General features: G+C 49.1%; 1 protein-coding gene and 1 long non-coding RNA gene across 5 annotated transcripts in view; one reads left to right on the top strand and one right to left on the bottom strand.

The window, feature by feature from the left end:
- The window catches only part of LTF (lactotransferrin), a 48,193-nt gene that overhangs the window by 15,210 nt on the left and 9,199 nt on the right, over positions 1–23,784 (bottom strand). For 2 of the 4 annotated variants that reach the window (XM_032458683.1, XM_032458684.1), the window contains exons 1-7: positions 11,355–11,506; positions 7,549–7,712; positions 5,261–5,369; positions 4,747–4,929; positions 4,213–4,360; positions 3,237–3,292; positions 417–595 (exon numbers count right to left, since the gene is read on the bottom strand). In XM_032458683.1, the coding sequence (XP_032314574.1) occupies positions 417–595; positions 3,237–3,292; positions 4,213–4,360; positions 4,747–4,929; positions 5,261–5,369; positions 7,549–7,712; positions 11,355–11,397 (882 nt within the window). In that variant the 5' untranslated portion in view covers positions 11,398–11,506. Of the gene's footprint in view, positions 1–416; positions 596–3,236; positions 3,293–4,212; positions 4,361–4,746; positions 4,930–5,260; positions 5,370–7,548; positions 7,713–11,354; positions 11,507–23,784 lie in introns of those variants that run through there. The other 2 variants (XM_032458685.1, XM_032458686.1) reach the window with 1 other exon arrangement.
- On the top strand, positions 10,270–23,033 carry LOC116657174. Its single transcript, XR_004312191.1, has 3 exons — positions 10,270–10,656; positions 13,278–13,366; positions 22,067–23,033. It is a non-coding gene; the product is annotated as an uncharacterized LOC116657174 (long non-coding RNA).

The following is a 23,784-nucleotide window of genomic DNA, read 5'->3' as shown; positions in this document are numbered from 1 at the left end:
ACAGGAAACAAAAACACGATGTTGAAATAGAGCATCTGGAACTTAGGGGTGATTCTGAGAGCAGAAACCATGGTTGACTTCCTGCTATAGAGGGACTCATGTCATCCCTATGACATAGCTCACATATGGCTTAATCTTTAGAAAGTTGCTGGAGTCCAGGCACATTAGAGTCCAGAGAAGAACGCATTGTCCTCCCCCTGCTTCTGCTCCACCCTATGCGACACTGCCAGTCAGTAATGCTAGAAAGGGCTTCATTGTTCCTGCTGTCCAGAGGACAGCCTGGACAGGCAGGCCACTGAATCTATAAACTCCTGTGCAGTGAGGCTACAGAAGGACTCCTAGTGTGGCAGGAAGTTAGGGAAGGAAACTGCCCCCCACCAAATCCAAGCAAGTAGGGTTACTAGGGGTAGGGCTACCTGTGCCTTGACGAGAAGTTTCCAGATCAAGTCCTCCTTGCCATTCACACTTCGGGCCACAACAGCATGAGAAGGGACCCGGGCTAGATGACACTCCTGGAATGCATCCACTGGTTTCCGAGTATTGTTTGGGCAGAGCAGCTCATACTGGTCCCTGTCCGCCTTCGCTGGCAGGCTCTCTAGGGAAAAGGGGGAGGTGGAGGGGAGCTCAGATGAGCCCACTCCAGGGAGTAGCCACGAGCTGTTGTTCCCCTTTCCCCACAGAATTTTGAGCTGGAGGAGACATCTTACAAAACTGATAAAACTAGGGGTCAGAAAGGCAGTGGATTGCTCCAGAACATTCAGAAAGGTGAAGACAGTGCCCAGAAAGCCTTAGGGGTCAGCCCAGTGTTCCTCTGATTGGATCATATGGGCCCTGGGGTTGTTGCAACTCCTGCTCGGCAAGCCCAGGCTGAACCAGATGCATCTGTTTCCACAATAACCCCACCTAGAAAAGGGTCACATGGTGGAGACAAGCACAGGGGGCCAGTCAGGGGGGTGCTGCCTTACCCACATCTCTGGAAAGAATAAATAAAATAGCTAACTCAACATAACAGAGTATTTAAAAAACTAACAGATCAGAATTAAGGTTTATCAGTTTGTTCCATTAACAACAACAACAACAAAAAAAGGTTGAACATCAAAGAAGCTAAAGTAATTCACGACATGAATGGATTAAAGGAAAACCATGAAATCACCTTAATCTTAATAGGTTCAGTAAAAGCATTTATATGTTCATTTATGTGTTCATATATTTGTGATTTTTTTTTGTCTCAGAAAACTAGTAATACAGAGAACTAGGCAAAAGGTATAAATAATGAACTTGAGAAATGCCACTTATCAAAATATCTACAGCAAAATCACACTAAAAGAAGAACATTTAAACATTCACTTCAAAATCAGGAACAAGGCAAGTGTTGTCCTCATTAACAATAACCAAACAGAAACTAATACAGCATATAAGATACCATAATAGCAACTAAAACCATTAAATAGCTGATAATTAGTCTTATTAAAAACGTAGGAGACCAAGAGAAAAATGTTAAGTTCTAAGAAAGGACCTAAAAAGAGGTCGAAAAGGAGAGATTTATCATGATCAGGAGTTGGACAGTTTGACATAAATATGGCAATTTTTCATGGGCCAGTTTAAATTCAATACAACTCTGAATTAGAGTATAATGCTTTTAGAAGTTCAACAAAATAATTCTAAAATTTTTTGTTCAAAGTTTTTGAAAATAAGTAGCAAAGTGTTGGGGGGAAGGCTCTTTTGCTGCCTCCACAAGCTGTGAAGAACCACTACAAGCCAGAATAATAAAAGCATACAAATACAAATAGACCGATGAAACTAACTAACTCCAAAATGGATCCATGACTATAAACAAGCTTGATGTATACTTGGTTCCACAGATTAGCAGGAAAAAGGTGGAATTTTTTTTTTATAGTTGTTATTGTAAGGGAAAAGGTCTGACTATAAAGGGGGAAAATGCTGAAGCTGGATCCATACCTAACTTCCCAGGACATATGAACAAATGTATGTTGGGGAGGGGAGTCTGTTGTAGAAAATCTTTATGGTTTGGGAGTTGAGGGCATCTTTGAAAGACCCCCAAAACACAAACCAACATGGCAAAGCTGACTGATTTAACCTTATCAATATCAAGGACTTCAACAAAGGGTGCTACTGACAGATTTTCTTGACTGAGAAAAGATTTTCCTAAAGTCTAGAACCAACAATGGCTAAATATCTAGAGAGAAGGAATGCCTATCCTTGAATCAAAATCACGAAGAAACAGTCATGAAAATCAATAGAAAAACAGTCAAAGATTATACAAGAAGAAAGTGAAGCCCAAATTACTAGCAAATGTATTGAGATGAACAGACTCACTAGCTGCCAGAAAAATGCAAAATAAACCAACACTGACATATCTATTGCTCTACAATAATTTGGACAAAAAATATAAAAGTCAATAAATACCCAAAATTAAAATTGTGGGAAAATGAGAATTCTTGTCAAGTGCTGGTGGGAGTGTAATTCTGCAGAGTGACCTTTTGGTCCTTGGTGAGTGTGTAGGGCCTGTCTCTGGTGGTCTGGGTGGAATATGTTGCCCTCTGTCTAGTGGTCTTGTAGGGAACGTGTTGGGGGTGTCTCTGGTGGGCTTGGTAAATTGTGTTCATCCTGTGCACACCTAGCAATAGTGCTTCAGTGTGTGGTCTCTCGCGGACCTTCTCCTGCAGGAGTGGGGATGCACACGAGGACCTGAGTCCTGGAGCTGTTTGTGACAGAGTGGAATGAAAGGATGACCTACTCCATCGTAGGATGATAGATAATAAAACGTGATGAGTGCTTTCCTTGGAGCATCTGTTAGAACCACTGAACCAGACACGGACAATAATGTGGCTAAATCTCCAAAACAAAATGCTGAGTGGAAAACCTCAGCCACATCTTGATCAATAATGATCAATAATGACCAATAAAGCTTCTGTGAGTTTAGAACCCAGAAGCACAAACCAGCACTGTACATTTTGCAAGACCACATATATCTCAGAGGACACATGGCAAGTACCATGGCATGGGTGTCTATGAGGGGGAAGAGAAAGACAGTGGGCATGAGAGATTTGAAGAAAACTGATTGTTTAAAATATGAAATAACATAAAATAAGAGCTGTGCCCTGTAAGGATAATCGTGTGCCAGGAAGCGAGGAGTCAAATTGGCTGAATGCTTGGAATGATGATAAAATAAAATAAACAGAGGCAGTACCCATGGCACTTCTCCCTCCTCTTACCAAACACTGTACTGTCCTTGACAAAAGCCACATCTCCAGCCCCATCTTGCAGACACCTGCGGGATGAGAAAGCACCAGATAGGCTGGCATGAAGCAGCTCCCCTTGACTCCTTCCTCCTGCCTCCCTGGGGAGCAGGGCCCTGGGGCTTGTCTTCTGTGGGTGCCTGGCCTGCAGAGGGCAGGGCCCTGAGGCTTTGGGGCATCCTCCCAGCAAGGCGGCAGAAGTCACCTGCAGGTACATTCTGAGGAACAAGGGCTCGGGTGTTGTCCAGAGACCCCCACTTCCTGCTTTAAGGACTGAGAGGGCAAAACTTAGTCTTTCCAGGTAAAAAAGTTTTGAAGCCTTTACACCAGAGGGTAAAAGTGATGTCCTTGGCCGTGTGGTTTTTCCTCCCAGGACTAAGTGATAGACGTTCCCAGGCCAGCAGAGAAGCCGGGAGGCCTCCCTTAGCAAAATGCTCGAGTCCGGGAGGCAGATGGGGGACAAGGAGCAGCATCAGCCTCAGCACGGGGGGGGGGGGGGGGGAAGAGGGTGCGGAGGTCCCTGCCTCCCGGAGCCAGGAGAGGCCAGGCTGTCCTGCCCCACCAGAAGCCTGGGACAGGTTTTCTCGTTACAAGACTCTTTGAGTCCCTCTGTGGTTAGGGAGGGGACAGAAGTCAGCAGGAGGAACCCAGGACAACGTCAGATTCAGGGTTCTCTGGGAAGACAGAAGGGGCCACTGCCGGAGGTGACTGCTTGTGGGGCTGGTGCAGAGGTGAGGGGGCACATGTGGGGCCTGGGGGGCTGGAGGGGAACGTGCGCTGGGCAAAGGCAGCACCCTCTTCGGACTCAGTTTCTCTGTCTGCACAGCAGTAGGAGAACTGGACTTCCTCAGTGGTCCCTACTAACAGATTGAGCTCTACTTGGTACCAGAGAAAGGGCCTCCTAGCTTGAGGAAATGTGGGCCACTGGGGAGAAGAGGACAGTCTCACTCACTTGAAGGCACCAGAGTAGCCAAAATATGGTTCCTGGGAGGAGCAGGCACATTTATTTTCCCCCGTCCCTGCACACAGCTGACACAGGTTGGGGTACTCTTTTCCATCCACGCAGGGAACACAGCTGGCAGAGAAGAATTTGGCCACAGCTGTTGAACCGACAGAAATAGACCAGAGTGTGAGCCAGCTGAGTCACAGCCAGTGGCACCTCCCAGTGTGTGCTCCCGTGGGCAGATTGCTGCTCCCTCTGCCCCCTGCCTGACAGCCTTTGCAAAGCTAGGAACTCAGAGAGATGCATCTTGGCTGATAGCAGACTCAGCTGCATCTCCCAGGGCTGCCAGTGCGGTAGACCCTGACCATGCAGGTTTCGTGCAGGTTTTGTGCAGGTTTCGTGCAGGTTTCATGGAGGTTAAACTCACTCCCACCTTGGATTCATCCCATATGTTCACCTGGGTGATATCAAAGTGATTTGTGTATGTGCCACTGGAGTGGAGACCCCAGCCTGAGATCATCCCCAATTCTCTAACCATCTTACCTTTCTGGAGGGGCTCAGGAGGCCCTGTCCAGTCCAAGAATGGACGAAGTAGCCCCATAGGGATGTTCCACCCAGCAGACCTGCCAAGGCCGGTATGGCAGGACTTCAGGCCTTGTAGCTGGTTCAGCTGAAAGTTGGTGCCCTTTTTGGCAATGGCAACGGCATAATAGTGGGTTTGGGGATCTGCAAAGGGGCAGAGGGAATCGAGAGCTCGTAACCTAGACCGGAGGGACAGAAGCAGCCCACCCTGACCAAGCCCCTCGTGGGAAGGGGACCATGTACTGGCGTTTCATCTGGTCCACAGCAGCCCAGAGCCTGCTGTTTCCCCAGGGAGCGTGCATGCATGTCCTCCCCCAGTGGGTCAGCATCTGGCCCAAAGAGCCCAGGGATTCCGTCCCTTGCAAGTGTGATGCTGTCTGAGACCCCAGCTCTGTGCTTCATCCAATCTGACTCCAAGGAGCCCAGGGCCCAGGCCAAGGCCACACTAGCTTCTGGGTCCCCATGGAGAACTCACTGTTTTCTGTCCCATAGACCTCTGCCGCTATCGGCCGCAGCTTGTAGGGGTCCAGGCCTGCGTCATACACCAAACCACCGTCAAGGGTCACAGCATCTGCCTTTTCTGTCTGAAAGCAGAGGCCAGATGGGCTTCAGGAGAAAACCTACCCTAAGCCAGACAAGTGAATTGCAGGACGCCAGAAGCCTCCATGGCTGGAAGGCTCTTCCAGAGGGGCAGCTTTCAAACATGCCCACTCAGGTGCCTTGAGAGGTGGCACGAGTCCAGGGAGCCAATTTCTGGGTGATGAGCCCCAGCCCTACTGCTTTACCTCCTGAGGTTGGAGGATTGCCTTAGATCACTCCCCGAATCTCACCCTTAATAATCACTTGTATCAAAAGTTGTTGGAGATGCTTCCTCCCCTGGTTTTGCTCTGTATTTATTTCTTTTAAGTTCTTGCTTATTGAATAGAAAGTTTAACTATTAATAGAACTTAAAATTATCACAATAAACCATGTTCATCCCCTTTGGCGTATTACTTCTCACATGCCTACCTCTTTCTTACATCTGCAATCAGGTACGGATCATATTTTGTGGACTGCTCAAGTCATCTAAAGCTGCCTATGGTTTCTCCCTTCTGTAGAGCCTTTATCAATTTTATTGACTTCATGATATTTTATTATAATGTGGCTGTTCCATAATTTATTAAATTAAAATTTAAAAATTCCCCCTCAAAGTTCAGCACTTGGGTTACTTCTGACTTTTTAAAACTATACTTTTGTGGACAGCTTTGTTCTCATAACTTTTTTCCCTTCTGATGACCTGTTGCCTTGGGATAAGCATCTGAGGGTGGGATCACCCAGACAATGAACATTTTATGGTCAAGGTCCTGGCTGTCATTGCCATTCTGCTTTCCAGAAGGTTCTGAAAGCCAGTTTAGAACGCCATCCACTGTGAGGATCAGTTTCATTGCAGAATCACCAGTGGGACAGGCTTTCATTTTATTAAGTGTTGTTACTTGAGAAAATGCAAGTACTAACAATTTGCTGAGATTTGCATTTCTCTTGATTATTAAGAGGAATATTTCTCAAGTATTTTTATTAATTATGAACACCCACTGCTCCTGTTGTTTTTCTTATGTGATCCCACACTTCTGACCAGTTTGAATCAGTTCTTTACAGGGTGTGCATAGCAGTCACTTGTCGGGGGGGGGGGTCACTTCTTCCTCTAGTGCTTTCTAAATTTTTTTGTTTAAATGTTTTTAATAGCTGCAAGTGAAATGTTTCATATTTTAAAATCTGTCAGTTTACTTCATGATTTAGTTCATTGCTGAAAAGCTAAGAGATTTCTCTTCCCTCTGTAATTTTGCTAGTCAGCCTGTCTCCCTGGCTGTTCAATAATACACATTTTATTTCTAATCATTTAATCTATCTCAACTTTACTCTGATGTATGGTATGTAGTACTGGCTTCAAATGGGGCTCTTATTAAAAAGGCAGATTTTGAGACCTTATTCACAGATATTGAACAGGTTAGAACAGGGCCTAGAAATCTGCATTTAAAACCATCAGGAAATGCTGGTGCTGCTTGTCCACAGGCCATAGTGATAAAATAATAGCCTAGAATATTGTTCAAACTAGATTCCCCACCCCCAAGTACCGTTCCAATAACCCTAGATAGTAATAGAAACTTTTACACAAATCACCCACTCTGCACTAGAGTTGAGTACGCACAATCATGGCACACGGCAAACACATAACAAAGTTGTCAAGTGAATGAGTAAAAATTATTTCAGTAGATCTTATATCTCAAAAAACAAAAGGAACCTGAAATCATCCACAAGTCATGATTCCCTTTTCTCTCCGCGAATGTCTTGGACAAATGCCTTTCCAATGCCATGTTCCCTGGCAGGCCCTGCCCCAGAGATGTGATGTGCTGACTATGATGGGCTGGGTTTATTTCTCTAATTATTAGAGGTCACGATCTTCTGGAGGTTTTACCTTTCAGAGTCCCCTTGACTTTTGCCAGTGTCACATATTCACCCAGTACGACTGGATCTCTGGCATTTTTTGCACAGTTGTTACTCACAATTTATGTGGCGATCCCGGTTTCCCTACACACAGTCTCTCCACTTTAGAATGTTAATTTCTGCTTTCAAAATAGCATTGTGTCCTGTGAGAGAGGACTGTTCCCAGCTTACAGGTGCCCAGGAAGAACAGGAGAGGGAGTGGGAAGAGCACATTTTCCACTGCTCTCTTCTCCTTTCCCTTCCTTTCAGTCTGGTCCCACCCAAACTGCAGCCTGGACTTACCGAGATGGCCTGGATGCATTCAAAGCGAGATGTCTTCTTTACGCAGGTGACAGAGGGACCACGCACTTTTTTCATCCTCCGTTGCCATTGGGCACATTTTGACGACTCTGCTGGTGATGTGGTGCACCATCGAACACTTTTCTTAGAGGCAGCCAGACACAGTCCTGGGAGAAGGAGGCCAAGGAGTGAGGGCTCCACCACTGCCCATGGAAGAGACTGCCTCCCCCTCTGACGGAGTTTTCCTCCCCTTCCCTCTCCATTCTGTCCCTAAGTCAGGCCACTCTCCTCAAGCGGAGGTGTCCTGCTGGCCTAATGAGAACTCAGTGCTGGCCAGAGGGCTGTGATTCTCAATGAATTAGTGGAGACAATCAGGGCCTCTGGATTCTCTTCCCTTCTATGACTGACATACTTCTGACACCTGAAAAAACAGTGATGCTCCCTTGAGTCAGTTTATGGAGTTCTCTTGCTTTGTCACCCTGGAACCTGGGAGGTAGGCAGGGAAGGGATTATTGCTTGTGTGTTTCTGGTGTGGGAGCTGAGTCTTGAGAATGCTGAGTGACAGGCTGCTCAGCAGTGGCAACATCCTGCCTGGAATCTGGGTCCCTCTAGATTGCTGTTTCTACAAGCATCTCCCCAGAGGATGCTGAGGGAACAGAGGAAAATACACCTGATCGATCCCTTGTCAGTAGCTGCAGTAGGTATTGTACCAAATGGGTCAGTGTGCCTGAGTTACCACCATTCACCTCTGAATCAGACAGAGGACTCTTATGGGGGGATGGAAATGCTCTAAAACTGATTTACAGTGATGGTTGCACCACTCAGTAAAATTACTAAAAATCATTGAATTGTACACTCGAAGTAGGTGAATTTTGAATAGGTGAATGTAAAATATACCTCAGTAAAGCTGTTACCAAAAAAACAGAACAAAAACAAAAACCACTTGGTTGCAAAAGCCCCCTTCCCCTTTGGCTGTGCTTTGGGGTGGAACACTCAGACCTCTGCCACCTCCTGTTCCTAGGCCATCCCCTGCACAGTCAGACCCACTGAGGTCTTGAGGCAGGCTGCAAGGGTGTAAGGGGGAGACCTGTGGCTCCCAAGCTGAATCAGCAGAGGTTCGGGGACACCCGACTGCCACACCCCTCCTCCGCCAGCCATCATCCCAGGGAGATGTCTCAGGGTGTAATCTCTCCTCAGAAAACTTCACTCAGAACTGTCCCAGAGTGAGAATTAACCCTCTCAGATTCAGCCCAATAGTGTTTCCTGGATGCCCTCTGTATGTATACATAGCACTATGTGACATGCAGAGGAACGTATAAGCAGACAGCTCTCACCTCTCATCTGGAGAGGCAAAAACCAAAAAAGAGGAAGCTAAATATGATGAATGCTCTAGAAGAGAACAAATATCAAACCAGGAGTAATGTCCCCATGACCTCAGCCAGTAATGGGTGGGGGGAGGGGGAGGACATTCCAGGAGGCGGGAACAACGGGCTGTGTGCACAGTGAAGCTTGCAAGCACGTTCTGTGCCAGATCTCAGCCCTTCACTTGACCTCCCTCAAACCTCCCAGCCCCTCTTTATTGTGAGTTTTGCAGTATCCATGTTTTCCAGGTGAGGAAAATGTGGCTTTAACTAGTTATGTGGCTTCCTGACATTCCACAGCTAATAAATTTGGCTCTAGGATCTGAACCTAGGCAGTCAGACAGCAGACTCCCTGCTTTCACCACTGGGCTAGCCTGCCTATTGAGGCTCACTGGGTTAGAAACAGGCTGCTGTGGAGAGGGGTCTAGTAAACGGTTTGGGGTCAGATCATGGAAAGCCTGCAATGATTGTCCAAGAAGTAGTGGAGCAGTGACTCGTGAAGGGGCAGGGACAGGGAGGACTGAAACCTGGAAACCAGGCAGAAAAGCATCCGGAATAGAGAAGGGGGAAGAAATACAGAGTTGGTGTCAGAAATTAGCTTGGGATGGGTGGTACCTGGGGGTGTAGGGAGAGCTAAAAACAAAGACCGTGTCTCAAGGTAGGGGGAGGACACCAGCAGTGGCAGGAATGGGGAACTGGGGCCGAGCTCGTGTGCTCCCCTGGGAGGGGAGGAACCAGAAGACTAAAGCACCACTCGGGGGTTTTTCGAGGTCCTCAGACCCCAGCTCCCCAAACACCAGAAGCAGATCGCTCATCCCTTCCCACAGTTCCCACCATCCAGTTCTGAAGCTATGTGTCCCTCTCAAGACCAAGTGCTCCCTGAAGCAGGTCTGGGTCTGGCTCTTCCTGTATCCCAAACCCAGCCCCTGAAACATGTCAGCCACTCAGATGCTGTGCACCTGAGCCTGCATCGACTCTTCCTAAAAGTGTACATCCTCCAATTCCTTCTGTGCAAATGTGCAGTGACCCAAAGGCAGGGGCTGGGATGGAGTTACTCTTCTGACCCCACCCAGCCTTTGCCAGCCAGTAGACCCATGGGGAATCCCCTAAGGCAGATGCCACTCCTTCCTCTGGGTAGGACAAGGGTTTCAGTGACACTTTGGGATGTTGGCCACCATCCCAGGGACTGCAGGACCGCAGGATTTAAACTGCAGGCTCTGTGGGGGCCAAGACAGCCAAAGATTCAAATGAAATAGAACCCAGTGGTGCAACTCTGAGCCGGAATCCAGACCACGGCCCGTCACCACCTCCAGAAAAGCAAGGCTTCCTACTTCTTGGGCCTCCCTGTGCTGTGGGCCCAGCAAGCCACACATCAGGGAGTTGGTCCTGAGGAATTGGTCCTGGCTAGACCCAATCCTGCCTTAGCCAAGAGAGGGACGACCAACACCCATGGGAAGGAATTTGGAGGAGGGGCCAGGTTTGGGGGCATCGCTAACCACCTCTTTTCATCCAGGAAACTCCCAGTCCAGAGCAGTTGCCGTTGGACAGGAAGAGGGCTGCAGGCATTGGGGTGGGGCAGGGGAGGAGGATTGCAGACACCTGGGCTTTCGCTCTGACCTGGCTCTCACACTGCCTGCTCACACACTGCCTAGATGCTGCTCTCACAGCCCTGACTGCTGCTGCCTGGAACCCTCTGTCTCCACTGCAGGTTGCCCTGCCCTCATGTTTACATCACGAACGTCCATCATAGGTGAGTGTCCTCCAAGCGCACCAGAAATTATTTCCGATACTTGGGTACAGGACTAACAATTGTCTAGTCCCCTCTATTTAGTCCCTTCTAGTCTGGGCACAGTTAAAACCAGAAACCAATCACTTCTGTCACACCCTCTGACAGAGGGGTGGCATCAGCAGGGTCTGTGCCACCACCCCGGCCCCTCTACCATAGGAGGCTTGTATACACTTTTGCCTACCCTGCCCCCTCCTCACGGCTATGTGGAAGAGAATTGGACCATTTTTAAACGAAACTATGGCTCAGAAAGTCTCTGTCTTGCCCAAGTTACACAGTCCTTGCAGGAGCTGGGATCTAATCTGTCTCCTGTGTGTCTTGGGCAAGTCACTCACCCTCTCTGAATCTCATTTTCCTCCCACATAAACGCATATAACAATACTATGGGTACCAAAGGTCCTGGTGGGACAAAATGGGTCAGGGTCCTGGAAGGTCCTTAAGGAAGATCTGCCGGCTCTAGGTATCGGCCCCACCTGCTTCACAGAGCCCTGCTCAGGCTCCTCCCCAGGCAGGTGGGCGGGGCCCGGCGCATTCCGGGCGCCTCCCGGGCTGCTGGGGCTGATGCCAACCTTGCAGGGCGCGGGGACCCGGGCGCCTACCCGGAGGGGCGCAGAGTCCGGGCACCCACACGACTAGGCGCGCCCCCAGGTACCTGCACTCACCAAGGGCCCCGAGGGACAGCAGGGCGGGGAAGAAGAGCTTCATGTCTGGGGTCCTGAGGCGACTCCAGGGAACGAAGCCTCTGCCACCTGAGCCCTGGTCTGCACCCCTTTATCCAGCGCTTGCTGACCTCACGGGGTTAGCCCCGCCCTGTGGCCCAATAAACACCCCCTGCCTCTCTCCTCCCCTGTCCCCAGGTCTCCTAGTTCCTTGAGGCGAAGAATCCCGGGGGGAGGGGACAAAGTGGGGAGGGAGGACGGAATGGTGCCTGGGCAGGGCTTGGCACTCCCAGAGAGGATACCCAGCCCACACCCACCTCTCAAGTCTGCCCCTGTGCTGCCTGGTTGTTGGGATGTTCTTTCTTCCCCACTAGTCTGCAGCCCCTGGGGAGTGGCAGCCCCTGAGTTTTGTCCTCCCTCTGGTCTCACTGTCTCCTAGAGGGTGGGGCACAGAGCAGGGGTCCTAAGGTGAATTGTTGTGGATCATCTGACTGTATAGATGGTATCTAAAGTGCCTGGGAGCCAGTTAGGGCAGACGTATGTACCTCCATCTCTGCGCAGTAGCCAGCCCAGATTTCAAAAGAGGACCCGATGCCTGACCTGAGGTCCGCAGCAGCCTGGCTCAGCTGGCAGAGATAACAGAGGCTGCCCAGAGTCTGACCCAGGCTGAGGGTACAGCTCCCAGAAAACAGAGCCAGAGGCCTCAGTGCCCAGTGGCTGTCTCCTGGTCCCCTCATTTGCAGTGAAAAGGATATCCTACATTTGTTTGTTTTTGTTTTGTTTTGTGGCAGTGTGAGGTGGGAGACGGGGACTTCATCTGATAAATGTTATATTTTGTCCTCGATATATAAGCTGACCCACTTTCAGCAAGCTGACTTTAAATTCTAAAGCTAGAATTCTGCTTCTACAGATTTTAAATACACTCACCTGATGCACACCAGCTCACAGACCAGGGTCTCCAGTACAGTCATTCACTGATTGGAAGCAAGCTAAACGTCCATCTCTTTGAGGAGGGGTGGGGGGTGTCACACAGAGCATTGTGCCATGCCTGCAGTGGGACACACTGGAGACCTCAGTAAGAACAGGCCACCCTGTATGTACTGATGTGAGCTTAGCTCCAGGAGATACTAAGTGAAGAAGTCAGGTACTAACAGTGAGGGAAATTGCCGGTTACCTGAACATTCCCTCTACGAGTTAGTCTGGACAATATGTTATTCTGAAATCTGCTTGTCCTGAAAAGCTGGTCTTGATTTTTTGCTTAGACCATTTGGTACAAAAAGCATTTCCTGGAGCAGATGGGCAATTCCTGGGGAGGCAGCACTGTTGAGGGTGGGCATGCAGCGGGCACTTGGCCACAGAGAAGCAGAGCCAACCCCAGTCTTTGAGTACCTCAAGGAGCCTGTGGGGCCCATTGTCCTGGGTGTGGATCCTGCCAAGGCACGAGAATGGGGTCTGATCAGGGGTCCTGCTTTCTGGGCACAAGATTAAGGTCCAAGTTTCAGTGCCAGAATCATCAGCAGGTTTTGGGGTGACAGATCCAGGGTGTCTCATTGTTTGGAAACACAGTGTCGCAACCTTAAAAGTTGCTTTCATCAATAATTGCAATAAGCTATTTCAAAAATAATGAAGTAATACAAAATTGACTAATTCTCAGGAGCACTGAAGCACCTTTGTACCTAAATTAGCAACTCAGCTTTGCCTTTCCATAGTTATAAAAGAATTAAGAAATGTCACAACCCATCTCTCCGAGTGCAAATTAGAAGAAGGATGGGTTGGGAGGTCAGAGGCCTCTAGACCCACTTATGCCGGCTTTGGCAGGAACACAGAGAACCTGGGGCCATAACCCAGAAGCTGAGCTTAAGGGCTGCCCTGGAGGCAGGACTCGGGTAGGCAACAGGGCTGATTGTTTTCATGCTGTGTCTGCAGGTAATGGTCCAGCCCCAGGCCAGCGATGTGCTCAGCTGACTACCTGCAGAGCAACCCTCCAAGGCCATCTGCAGAAGCTGATGGAAGAGGTGGGTCTGCCCAGAAGACAAATGAAGTTCAACTGTTCTATTATCAGCATTCATTTATTCACTCATTGATTCTTGCCAGAACTGATGGGTGCCTTGAGGAACACAGAGAAGAGGGGTCCATCCTTGCCCTCAGGGGCTCAAGGCACAGTGGGGTGGGGGTGGGGGGCAGGTCCAGGCCCCCTGGGAAGAGGCAGGCAGCATAAACAGAGTGAGGGTGGGGGCCAGAGGAGGACTGACTGATTGTTTCCCATTACGAGGTTCCCAGAAAAGTTTGAGGAAGAGCATTTGACCTGGGTACCTGAAGGAAAGGTAGGGTTTCTACAAAGAGAGTGTTCAGGAAACAGCCAGGTAAAGGCTTGGGAGCATGGATTCAGTGACCATGAGGGACCAAAAAAGGTCACTCTGGGCTTTCTGGCCTTGAATTCTTGTTGAAGAAGGATTAACAAGTCATCTTCTCTGTCCTGAGCTCCACCCCAAGTGTCTATCTGCCCCTGGACAGGTGTTTCCTGAAGGTCCTGCGGGCACCTGCAGTCAATGCATCTAAAATGGAACTCATCTGCTCCCTCCAGCCCTGCACCTCCTCTGGTATTTTCTACCACTTTCCACCAAACCCACCAAACGAAGAGTCTCAGAGTCATCCTCAAATCCTCCGGCCAGCCCTGGACGTGTGCTGGGAACTTAATGATTAATGTTGGTTGAATGGATGAGTGATATATAGAGTGAGGAGGAGGGACGGGAGTTGGGCAAAAGATCCTGCTTGCCATTTGTCAGATCTGAAAGATAGTGAGGGCCGGGGCTGGCTATGCTGGCTGCCCCAGAGCCTGTGTGCCTGGAGTCATCAATTTATTCATTAATTCAACATCAATCTATGCCCCACCTCTGATGTGCCAGGGCCTGGGCCAGATCCTGAAAAGCCTGCAGGAGGGTAGGATGCAGGTTTCCAAGTGCTAAGACAGTGGCATGGCGTGAATACAGGGAGTACAAAGAAGGTGGCTGTGGTACCAACCCTTGTGTAATGGCAGGAGCTGGTGTTTAACAGGCAGGTGAGGGAGGCTCTCCTCCCAGGACCCCACTCTCTCTCCACCCTTGAAATTCACACAGTGACACATTGCTGGCCCAAGCTAAGCCCTCCCTACAGATGGGCAGTGAACCACACATCCTTCCCTCTATGGGCTCCTCCAGCTTCAAATCCCAAGAGGAGTATTGGAAGGAAATGTGGGATCTGGGCAGAACCGACTCCAGATGGAATAAAGGAGGAAAGGAGTTCTCAAGACACCTACTGGCATGGAGGCTCTAGCCTGGCCGACAGGAGACCTGGGCCTTTTTTCCTGCCTCTGCCAGTGGTGTGAGGTTACTGGCTTGGTGGAGAGCCACCTCTTAAATATTTAGGGATGTTGTGGTGGGTTGTGAAACCATTGGTAGCTTGGAATCAGTCACAGTGGGAAAATTTACATCCTGGAAATTAGCAAATTCTGTAAAGCAGGACATTTTTTTCCCTCTAAGAGAGCCAGCTGACAGCACAGCCCTGCCTGTGTTTGTCATTATTTGGAGGCAGGCAGTGCCCGTGTTAGTGTGGGGGTGTATATGGGTGTTGGGGGGCTACCGTCCTAGGAGAGACAAGATAATCCTTAGCGCTTCCATGGCACTTTTAATGCCAAACAGAGCTGTCAGTCACATTGTCTCCTGCGACTCCAACAACAGCTCTGTGAGCTAAGAAAGTCACTCTTCCCGCTTTAAAAAGAGGGAAACTGGGCTGCCTGTGGTCATGCAGTGAGTGCGATACAGAGACCAAACTTCTAACCCTGAGTCTGCCTTAGGCCCATAGCCTGGCGCTCTCACTTCCAGCCAGCCCAGAACTCTCTGAGAGCTCCTGTTGCAGAGACTGGGTCGTAGGGATAGCCTCCACTCTTGATCTTAGTCAGCGGAAGAACTAAACCCTCCTGTGGACCAAGCAGGGTCTGGACCCTGCACACATCAGCCGTGGCTTCACGGAAGCATCGTGAAGAACCTCTTAGACCTCCCTTCAGATGAGGGGACTGAGGCCAAGCAGCTCTGAAATGTGTCACTGACCCCGACTCCTATCCCATGATCCCTTATTGGTTTGATTGTTTCTGTGCTGACCACCCTGAAGAGAGAGCAGAGAGTAAGCCAGACTGAGGAGGAGATGGATGGAGCATCCCCCGCTTCCAGCCAGTGTGGTGACAGTGATTTCTGGAGCAAGGCCTTCACATTGGGCCCAGAGTCAGCCCCTTGCATACAGCCAAGGGTCCCAGAGAGTCTTTGGATGTGTCTGGCGGGGGAAGGGGGGGTGCCTTCAGGAGGGAGCTCAGCTGAAGGGCAGTGGTCAGGAAAACAGTGCCTTTATTAACTAATAGGTTGTGTTGCCAAATGTTGCCCAATTTACAAAGAACCCACAGAGACAAAGAGCTTCTGTCTCCTTGGACAACTTTTTCCTCTTCCTCTTCCTCCTCCTCACCTACCCCTTCTCATAGTCAGGACCCTCTGCCTGTCTGGACCCTCTCCTCACAGGGCCAGACCCTCCTGGGGCTGGTACCCTGCAGACCTGCTGAGCCATACTCTCCCCAGCAGTTGAAGGGACAGTGGAAAACTCTGGGTTTCCCCAGTTGACATATTTCAATTCTTCTGGCCAGGGTAGCACCCCATGTCCCTGGCTGATGTCTGGTTCCATGAGCATCTAATCATCGCATCCATTGAGATGGAAGTGTGCAGTGGGCCAAGCCCAGGGAGAGTCTTCCAGGAAGGTGCCAGCCAAAGGCAACTTGGAGGGTGGCAGGGGCTGCCCCAGGGCCATACATGCAAATTTCTTCCCAGAAGGAATGAGGCCCCTTGCCCAGGAAAACTCCCAGGCAGGAAGCATCTGAGCCTGGGGCCTCTTTTGCTGCCCCTCTCATGGGGCTGCATTCTGTCAGGGAGGGGGCCTGCTCCGTGGCTTTCAGCCTCTGCACCTCAGCCAGCCAGAAGCCTCCACATCTGCTGCCTGTACCCCAGGGGGGAAGGTCAGATGGGCCTTCACTGAGAAGGAGCTTGAGACGGGTACTCAGAAGAGTGAGGAACCATCATTTTCCTCCATTTCCCTGGATGAGGCAGTGCTCCGCCTCCCCAGCTCCTCTGGGCCGCGAGTGCCCAGCCTCCTGACCGCTGCTCCAGGCAGACTTCCCTTCCTCATCCCTGCATTCATTTCTTTGCTGGACAGCCTGGCAGGGTTCAAACCACAGAAGGTGGGCTTGGAAACCTAGGTTTGAACCTGCTCCACCCTAAACGGCCACCTGGACCTGATCCAGTCTCTCAATCTAAGCCTCAGTTTCCCCATGTGTAAAAAAGGGATGCAAATAATACCCATCTCATGAAGTGGGTGCAGTTCAAACCTGATGTTTGAGATGCTTACACAGGCTCAGTACAGGTGACCTACTGTCCGTATTTACAGATTCTCATGAGCCCCCGCCCTGTGGGGCTCAGCTGGGCACAGGGATACAAGGGAGCAGAAAGTGGCCACCTGGTCCAGCAGGAGGGGCTGCCCAGAGCCACAAAAGCAGCAAACAGGTCTGCTGACAGAGGTGTCCCAGGGAGCTTTGACAGCAAAGGGAACAGCCCATCTGGGGTGGAGACAAAGGCAGTGATTTTCCCCACATACCCCTCCTTATAATCGAGCCCGTGGCTGTCCGCAGCCACCCACATTTTCTAGTGTTCAGTCTTAAACTGTCCTGCTCTCTGGCCCCTTCTCCAGCTCTCTGTCTCTAATCTCTGCTTCCTCCCCTTTCTGTCTCACTTTTTGTCTCTCTCTCCTTGGTTTCTTTCTTCATCACTAGGTTTGTCTCTCCCTTCCTCCTTCTTAAACACAGGCGTCTAACACCTGTGTCCTTGTCCTGGCCGCGCCTCCACTGGGAGCCTGCTCTGAGCCTGGCCCAGCTTCCCTCTACCACAGTCATTGTGATTACTGACCCATCATCCCTTACACTGAGCTCCGGTGGGGACGGTCTATGGCTGACGCATCTCTGGCCCAGGGAGAGCCTGACTGAGGGCTAGTTAAGTGGGTGAGTGTGGAGAAAGCTGGGATGAGAAGCCAAGAACAGCCCCTTCCTAGATCCTTTGGTTAAAATTCTAATTGATGGCACCTTTCTCATCCTCTGGAAGGTAGGAAGAAGCCCCAGCACAGGGCTGGAGGGGGGAGGTGCAAGGTGGCTGCACCCATTTTTCCTTCTCCCTACTCTGTGCCCTGCAGAGACCTCCCAGCAGGTGGGACATTCTGGTGCTACCCCTGACCTTGGGGAAGAGCAGGAGCATCAGAGCACAAGGCCTCACCTAATGGAACCAAGGAAGAGGAGCCCCGTATAAAAGCACAGGAGAGTTGAGAGGTGCCCCGACCCCGCCCTGTGCAGCATCTGCCTGCCTGGTGTCCTGAGGAGGTCGGTATGAGGGCAGCAGCGAGGGAGTTGATGGGAAGGGCTGGAGAAGAGATTCCTCCATCACCCCTAGCACCCATCACTCTCCTATAGGGAAGCTAGGACCCATTCCCACTGAAAAGCCTCTTTCCTGCTGCACAGCCCACATCCACTTCCAAAGACAAGGAGAGGGTGGCAGGAGAGCACCAGGGAAATGCCAGTGATGAGCTGGGAGAACCATGGAGGCAGGGTTCCAGATCCCCCAAACTCTCATGTGCTCCCCTTTTAAGGCCAGCCATGCTCTCAATTTAGTGGATTAGTTTGCAGTCAGAGGCTTGTTGGAATCTCCAGAGGGGCACTCGGCACCCCTCTGTAGCACCTGCCAGGTCGGGCTCTTCTGCAGGGACACACTCCCTCCTTTCCCTTTCCTTCCCTTCCCTCTGCCTCCCAGCTCTAGATTCTGCCCTCCTCCATCCTCCCTCTACTAGTGTTTGGCTGACACTAGAAGTAAAACTAGCACAAACTCGGGTCCCTTCAGGACCCTTTAGGAGCCCCTGAGCTGCAGCATTTATCCCACAAGTGTGTCTTATCACAGAAATGACACTCGCCCACGGTCGCTCAGCAGGCACTGGCCCAGGAATCCCTCCAGGGCATCCTGTCCACTCATCCTTAACCTCCTGTGTGTTCACATTGAGCGTGAGAGGAGGGGCCGGGGCGAGGGGGGCAAGATGCCTCCTTTTCTTGATCCACTGAGCAGATGTTGCTTCTGAGCAAAATCCTCCTCCAGTGAGTGTTAGTTTCCAGGAAAATCCATTTGGGAAAAGACTCTTAAAGTTCAGCCACCTGATTGGCTGTCTTGAAAAGACAGCTGAACCCCTGGAGCTGTGGTGTTTGTGGGAGACTAGGAGGAAGCTGAGAGGGAGGGGGCTGGACTCTGAACCAATAGTGGTGTTGCCCAATGTTGCCCCATTTGTAAAGGAAACTCGGCAATCAAAGAGCTTCTCTCTGCTTGTCCTTCCCGCCCCTTCTCCAGGTCCTCCTCCCTCTCTGGAGTCCTACCCTTCCTTCTGGTCTCTCTTCACTCCAGTCTGACAGGGCTGGGCCCAGGTTCTCAGTCTCTTCAGGTCAATACTTTTGTGTCTTTCTGATACCCCTTCTCCTTCACTCATTATGTGCCATCTGGGGCCCAAATGCACCCAGTCTTCCTTCATCCTGCCCCTTGTGCCCACACGTTCCTTTCCACTCTATGGAAATATTATAGATAAATCAAAATGGAATTCTACAAAATGTTTAAGTAACCCACAAGGCAGGAGGTAAGGAAATAGTGAAAATATAAAACTAGAGAAAACAAACAAACAAAAAATAAAACTACAGACTTAACCCTAACATATCAATAATTATGTCAAATATAGTCTAACTATTCCAATTAAAAGACTGGGATTAGCAGAGTGGTTTGAAAAAAAAACAAAAAACAGCCTTTGCCTGTCTACAGGAGACTCACTAAAATATATAATTATATAGCTAGATTGAAAGTAAAAGGATAGAAAAATATATACTATGTAAACATTAATAAAGAGAAAGTAGAGGTGGCTGTATTAATATCAGATAAAGTCAAATTCAGAGCAATTTAGGGACAGTGAGAAACATTACATAATAATAAGAGTCAATACATCAAGAGATTCATAACAATCCTAAATGTGCATACACCAAAGAGCAGAGCTGACAGAACTGAAAGGAGAAATAGATAAATCCACAGCTATGGCTGGAGGTTTCAAACCCCTCTCTCAACAACTGATAAAACAGCAATGAAAGGAGACAGCAAATCAGCAAGTGTGAAGAAGAAGACAACAACATCATCAACCAAGATCTGATCACCATGTATAGGACACTGCCCAAAGCAGCAGGATTCACCATCTCCTCAGGTTCCCACAGAACATTTACTAAGATAGACCATGCCCTAGGACATAAAACAAACCTCAACAAATTTAGAAGAATTTAAATCATGCAAAAATGTGTTTGATCACAATTAAATCAAACTAGAAATCAGTAACAAAGAGATAGGAACATCTCCAAACACTTAGAAATTAAGTTTCATTTCACACTTCTAAATAACCAATGGGTAAAAGAGACAGAAATGGGGAGCTGGAGTTCCTCCCAGAAGACAAGAAAGCCATGACTTTGAATAAGAACCCAGGTAGTTTTAAAGCAAGTGTCTGAGCCAACATATTTGAGAAACACAGGCATGAGTATTCAGTTATTGGAGACAGAGAAAGAGAGAGAGAGAATGAGAATCCATTATTTTCTGGGGAAGCCCCCTATGAGATGAGATTACTTTCTTCTTCTGGCTCTCTCCTTCCGCACGTCTTTCCTCTCCCCTCCGCTGCTGTCCTACAAGGGGCCACCTTTGAACCACATGGCTCTTTTGATCTGACTACAGCCAACTGTCCTAAATTATGGATCACTACTCAAGCTGGCCAAGTCATCTTTTTTTGACTTTTTAAAAATGACTCTCATACAGAAAAGTGTAAAAACGTATATGTACAGTTCAATAAATTATCCCCAAAAGAACACTGAAGTAACTACCATTCAGGTCTAAGAAGGAAACATTGCCAATGTTCCCCTTATCCCTCCACTCAAACCAACACCCTCTCTCTGTCCCCAAGGTTAACTACTATCCTAATTTTTAACACTATAGTTTCACCTCTGTTTGAACTTTATGTAAATTGAATCATATAGTACCTATTCTTTTGTATCTGATTTCTTTCATTCAACATTGTTTGTGAGAGCATCCATTTTTTTCATTTTCTGATTTTTATTTCATTTCCTAATAATTGCTAGTATTACAAATATAATCTGTTTTGGTATATTATCCTCATATCTGGCAACCTCATTAAATTCACTTATTAATTCTAAGGCCCCACCTGGCAGCCTCAGTGTCTCATCTTGGCACTTTCTAATCTGTCTCCCAGATGGCTGCCTCCCAACTCTCAGGTCCTACCTCTGCTCCACAACATCTTCTCTCTCCAACCCCTTAAGTTCTCTGGGCTACAAGGGAAGCTTTCCCAGAGCCTATGTGGCCACTTGGTCATTTCCCCTGAAGCTGAAGGTCACTATGTTGGTGACTAAAGACAGGTGACGTGCTTTGCCCATCAGCAGGCAATGGCAGGGGCCATGGAGAGTGCCAGGGTCTGAGAGGTGAGTCCAGGCCCACCTGGTCACCGAGGAAGGTGCACCTTGATGAGGAAGCATCAGCAGAATGCAACATGGATGCCAGAGGGTCAAGATGAGGATTTAAAGACACAAGATGACTCGTAGAATGAGGAACTGGTAACAAAGCCTGGGAACCTCGTAGTCGAAGCAGAACCTAATGGCTATTTGGAAATGGAGGAAAGACTCAGAGAAGTGAGCGATTTCCAGGATATTTGGAAATATTCTGGCTTGAGGTTGCTCCTATGAAGTAACTTGACCAAAAAAAATCAGACACCCTCAGAGCTGAATGTTTTCTTTGATGCTATTTTATAACTGGGGTTTCTGAGCCCAGAGAGGGTGCATGACCTGCCCAGACCTGCCCTGGTAGGGCTGGATAAAATCTGGCTTCCTGACTCCTTGCACTGGAGGAGGAGAGGGGTTCCCTTCCATTGAAAACATCTTCACTGAGCATTTACTCTGGTCCAGGCACTTGATTGTCAAGTGCTTGGGTCACCACTGTGAACCACACCTGGTCCCTGCCCCCAAGGACAACAGATAAGTGAGCAGGCAGTTACCACCACAGGAGAGATGAGAATGCTCAGGAAAAGGCATGGAAGACCATGCCTGTGCCCAGTGACCTCTAAGTGGGAGAGGGAGTCTGCCTCCCACCAGTGACAGCTCTGGAAGAGGCAGGGGAAGCCCCCACACTCCCCCAACCTGCCGTGTACCAGCAACCTCCACAAGATGGGCTTGGCCGGAACCAAGTGACTGAGGGAGAGAGTATAGGAACCAGGAATTGTGGGGCCTTGTGGGTAACTGGAGGAACTACCACTTTTACTATGGGGGTAGGTAGGAGAAGGCTAAAAATTGACAGAGAGCAGGACAAGGCAGGAGCAGAGAGGCAATTGTGGAGGCTCAGCAATGATCAGGGAAAGAGGAGACAGCTTAGTCTGGGGGTCAGCAGTGGGGAGATGGCAAGATGGGTTGAATTCAAGACATGTTTTATAGTTTATTTGGTTTTTATTTTCTATTGAAGTATAGTCCGTTTACATTGTGTCAATTTCAAATGTGTTTGAAACGTGGACACCATGGTGTTTGCTTACATTACCAGAGGATATGGGACTGAAGGTCAAGAGTGGAAGATGACTGGCCTGAGAAGGTAAAGGATGGACTCGCATTAACTGAGAAGGGGAAGACTGGATGAAACAGATTGGGAAGACGTAGACCAGAATTTCCATTCTGGACACCATCAGATCAACAGGTCCCTGGACGTCCAGATGGATTGTGAGAGAGGAAGCTCCCTGACTTACCACCACCCAGAGAGCACTGGTACTATAGGATTCAAAGGCAGAGGCCTGGAACTTTATTTAAAATTATTCTGGGGACCATGGATTCACTTTCTCCCCAGGATAATGCTGATGCCTAGTTACATAAAACACTGTGTCCAACTCCAGGGGTTCATGAAACACTCTGTGTTGTGTCTATGGATCGTTCTAACATTTGGGGAGCCTGTAACAACTTTCCTAATGGCCCCCTTCCAGCCCTACTCTGACCTTTCTGCCCCTACCCCAACCTGTGCCTGCGGCAGTGGAGGGAAGACTAGCTCCCACTCAAGCCTTCGGCTCATCTGCGCTGTTCTGTGCATGTCGGTTCCTTCTTTGCACAGGGACTCAGGAGGGGGCTGAAGCTATTCTCTGTATGATCCACACCTGGTGAAGAGCCTGCCTTCACGAGTTTCACAACTGAAACATCTTTGTGATTGATTGTTGACCACATAATGGCCTCTCGGTGAGCAAAAGAAGGAAACGTCTACTTGGGCAGCAGGGAGAACAATGGGTACATTAACGAGCCTCAGAAAGGTTTGTGTGCATTTGGGAACAATGTTTATTCATAATTTTATAAGCCACTGTGTTGCCCACAGATTTCAGTGCATCATTTATTGAGATTAGATCTGAGCAATGATAAATAAGATGTGAGAATTAGACCCGTGAGAAGGACAGCAGGGCTTCCTTGTACTAGGCTTCTGCCCCAAGGACAGCCTAGTTCAGGCCTCCTTCCAGGCCTGGGGCTGAGGCATAAAGGTCAGGAGCCATGGACAGTAGGAACTCCGCTGCCAGTGGAGGTGCCTCCAGCTCTCTGCCCTTTGCCACTGCTTACAGGAAGATGCTCCAGCCTTACTCCTTGCCCCACAGGGCTCACGGGCTGTCCCTGCCCTGATGCCTGGTGCCTCCTTTCCCCACTCAAGTTCTCACGGCTATCAGAGTGCAGCCCCCTCCAAGAAGCCAAGTCGCTGCACCTACGTGACCTCTTCCTTCCTGCTGCCCAGGGCCCCGCCCAGATCATGCTTCAGCAAATGGCCCTACAGAAGTAGAGTTTTCTTAGGGACTCTTTTGCAGATAATTATCAACCAGCCTGTGTCAGCTAGTTTGCTCAGCCATGGCCTTAGATTCTAGGAAAATGCTAGTCCTGAAATAGGATTACAAAGCACAGCAGAATTTTGTTTAAAACCTCACCAACAGATATGTAAATGGGTACAACCACTTTGGAGGAGTATTTGGCAGTATCAGCTAAAGCAGAATGTGCCCTATGACCAGGGCTGAGCTGCTCAGTGCTTAATAACTGGCTCTGGGAGTGTGGTTCCAGCATGACTACTGTTTGATACATTTGTTTATGTTAAAGAGCAAGATGAAAGGAATGACTAGACACATGTCAGAACTTCACTCATTTGTCAATGATGTGAGCAACTTCTTCCCTGAATTCAATACATCACCATTTTCCAATACTGGAGAAATATTTTCTCAATCTCTTGTGCTATTTACAATGTTATAG

Source organism: Camelus ferus, chromosome 17 (assembly GCF_009834535.1).
Source record: "Camelus ferus isolate YT-003-E chromosome 17, BCGSAC_Cfer_1.0, whole genome shotgun sequence".
Lineage (NCBI taxonomy): Eukaryota > Metazoa > Chordata > Mammalia > Artiodactyla > Camelidae > Camelus > Camelus ferus.
Note: the sequence above shows the minus strand (reverse complement) of the source record. Positions and strands in the feature narration are given on the sequence as shown.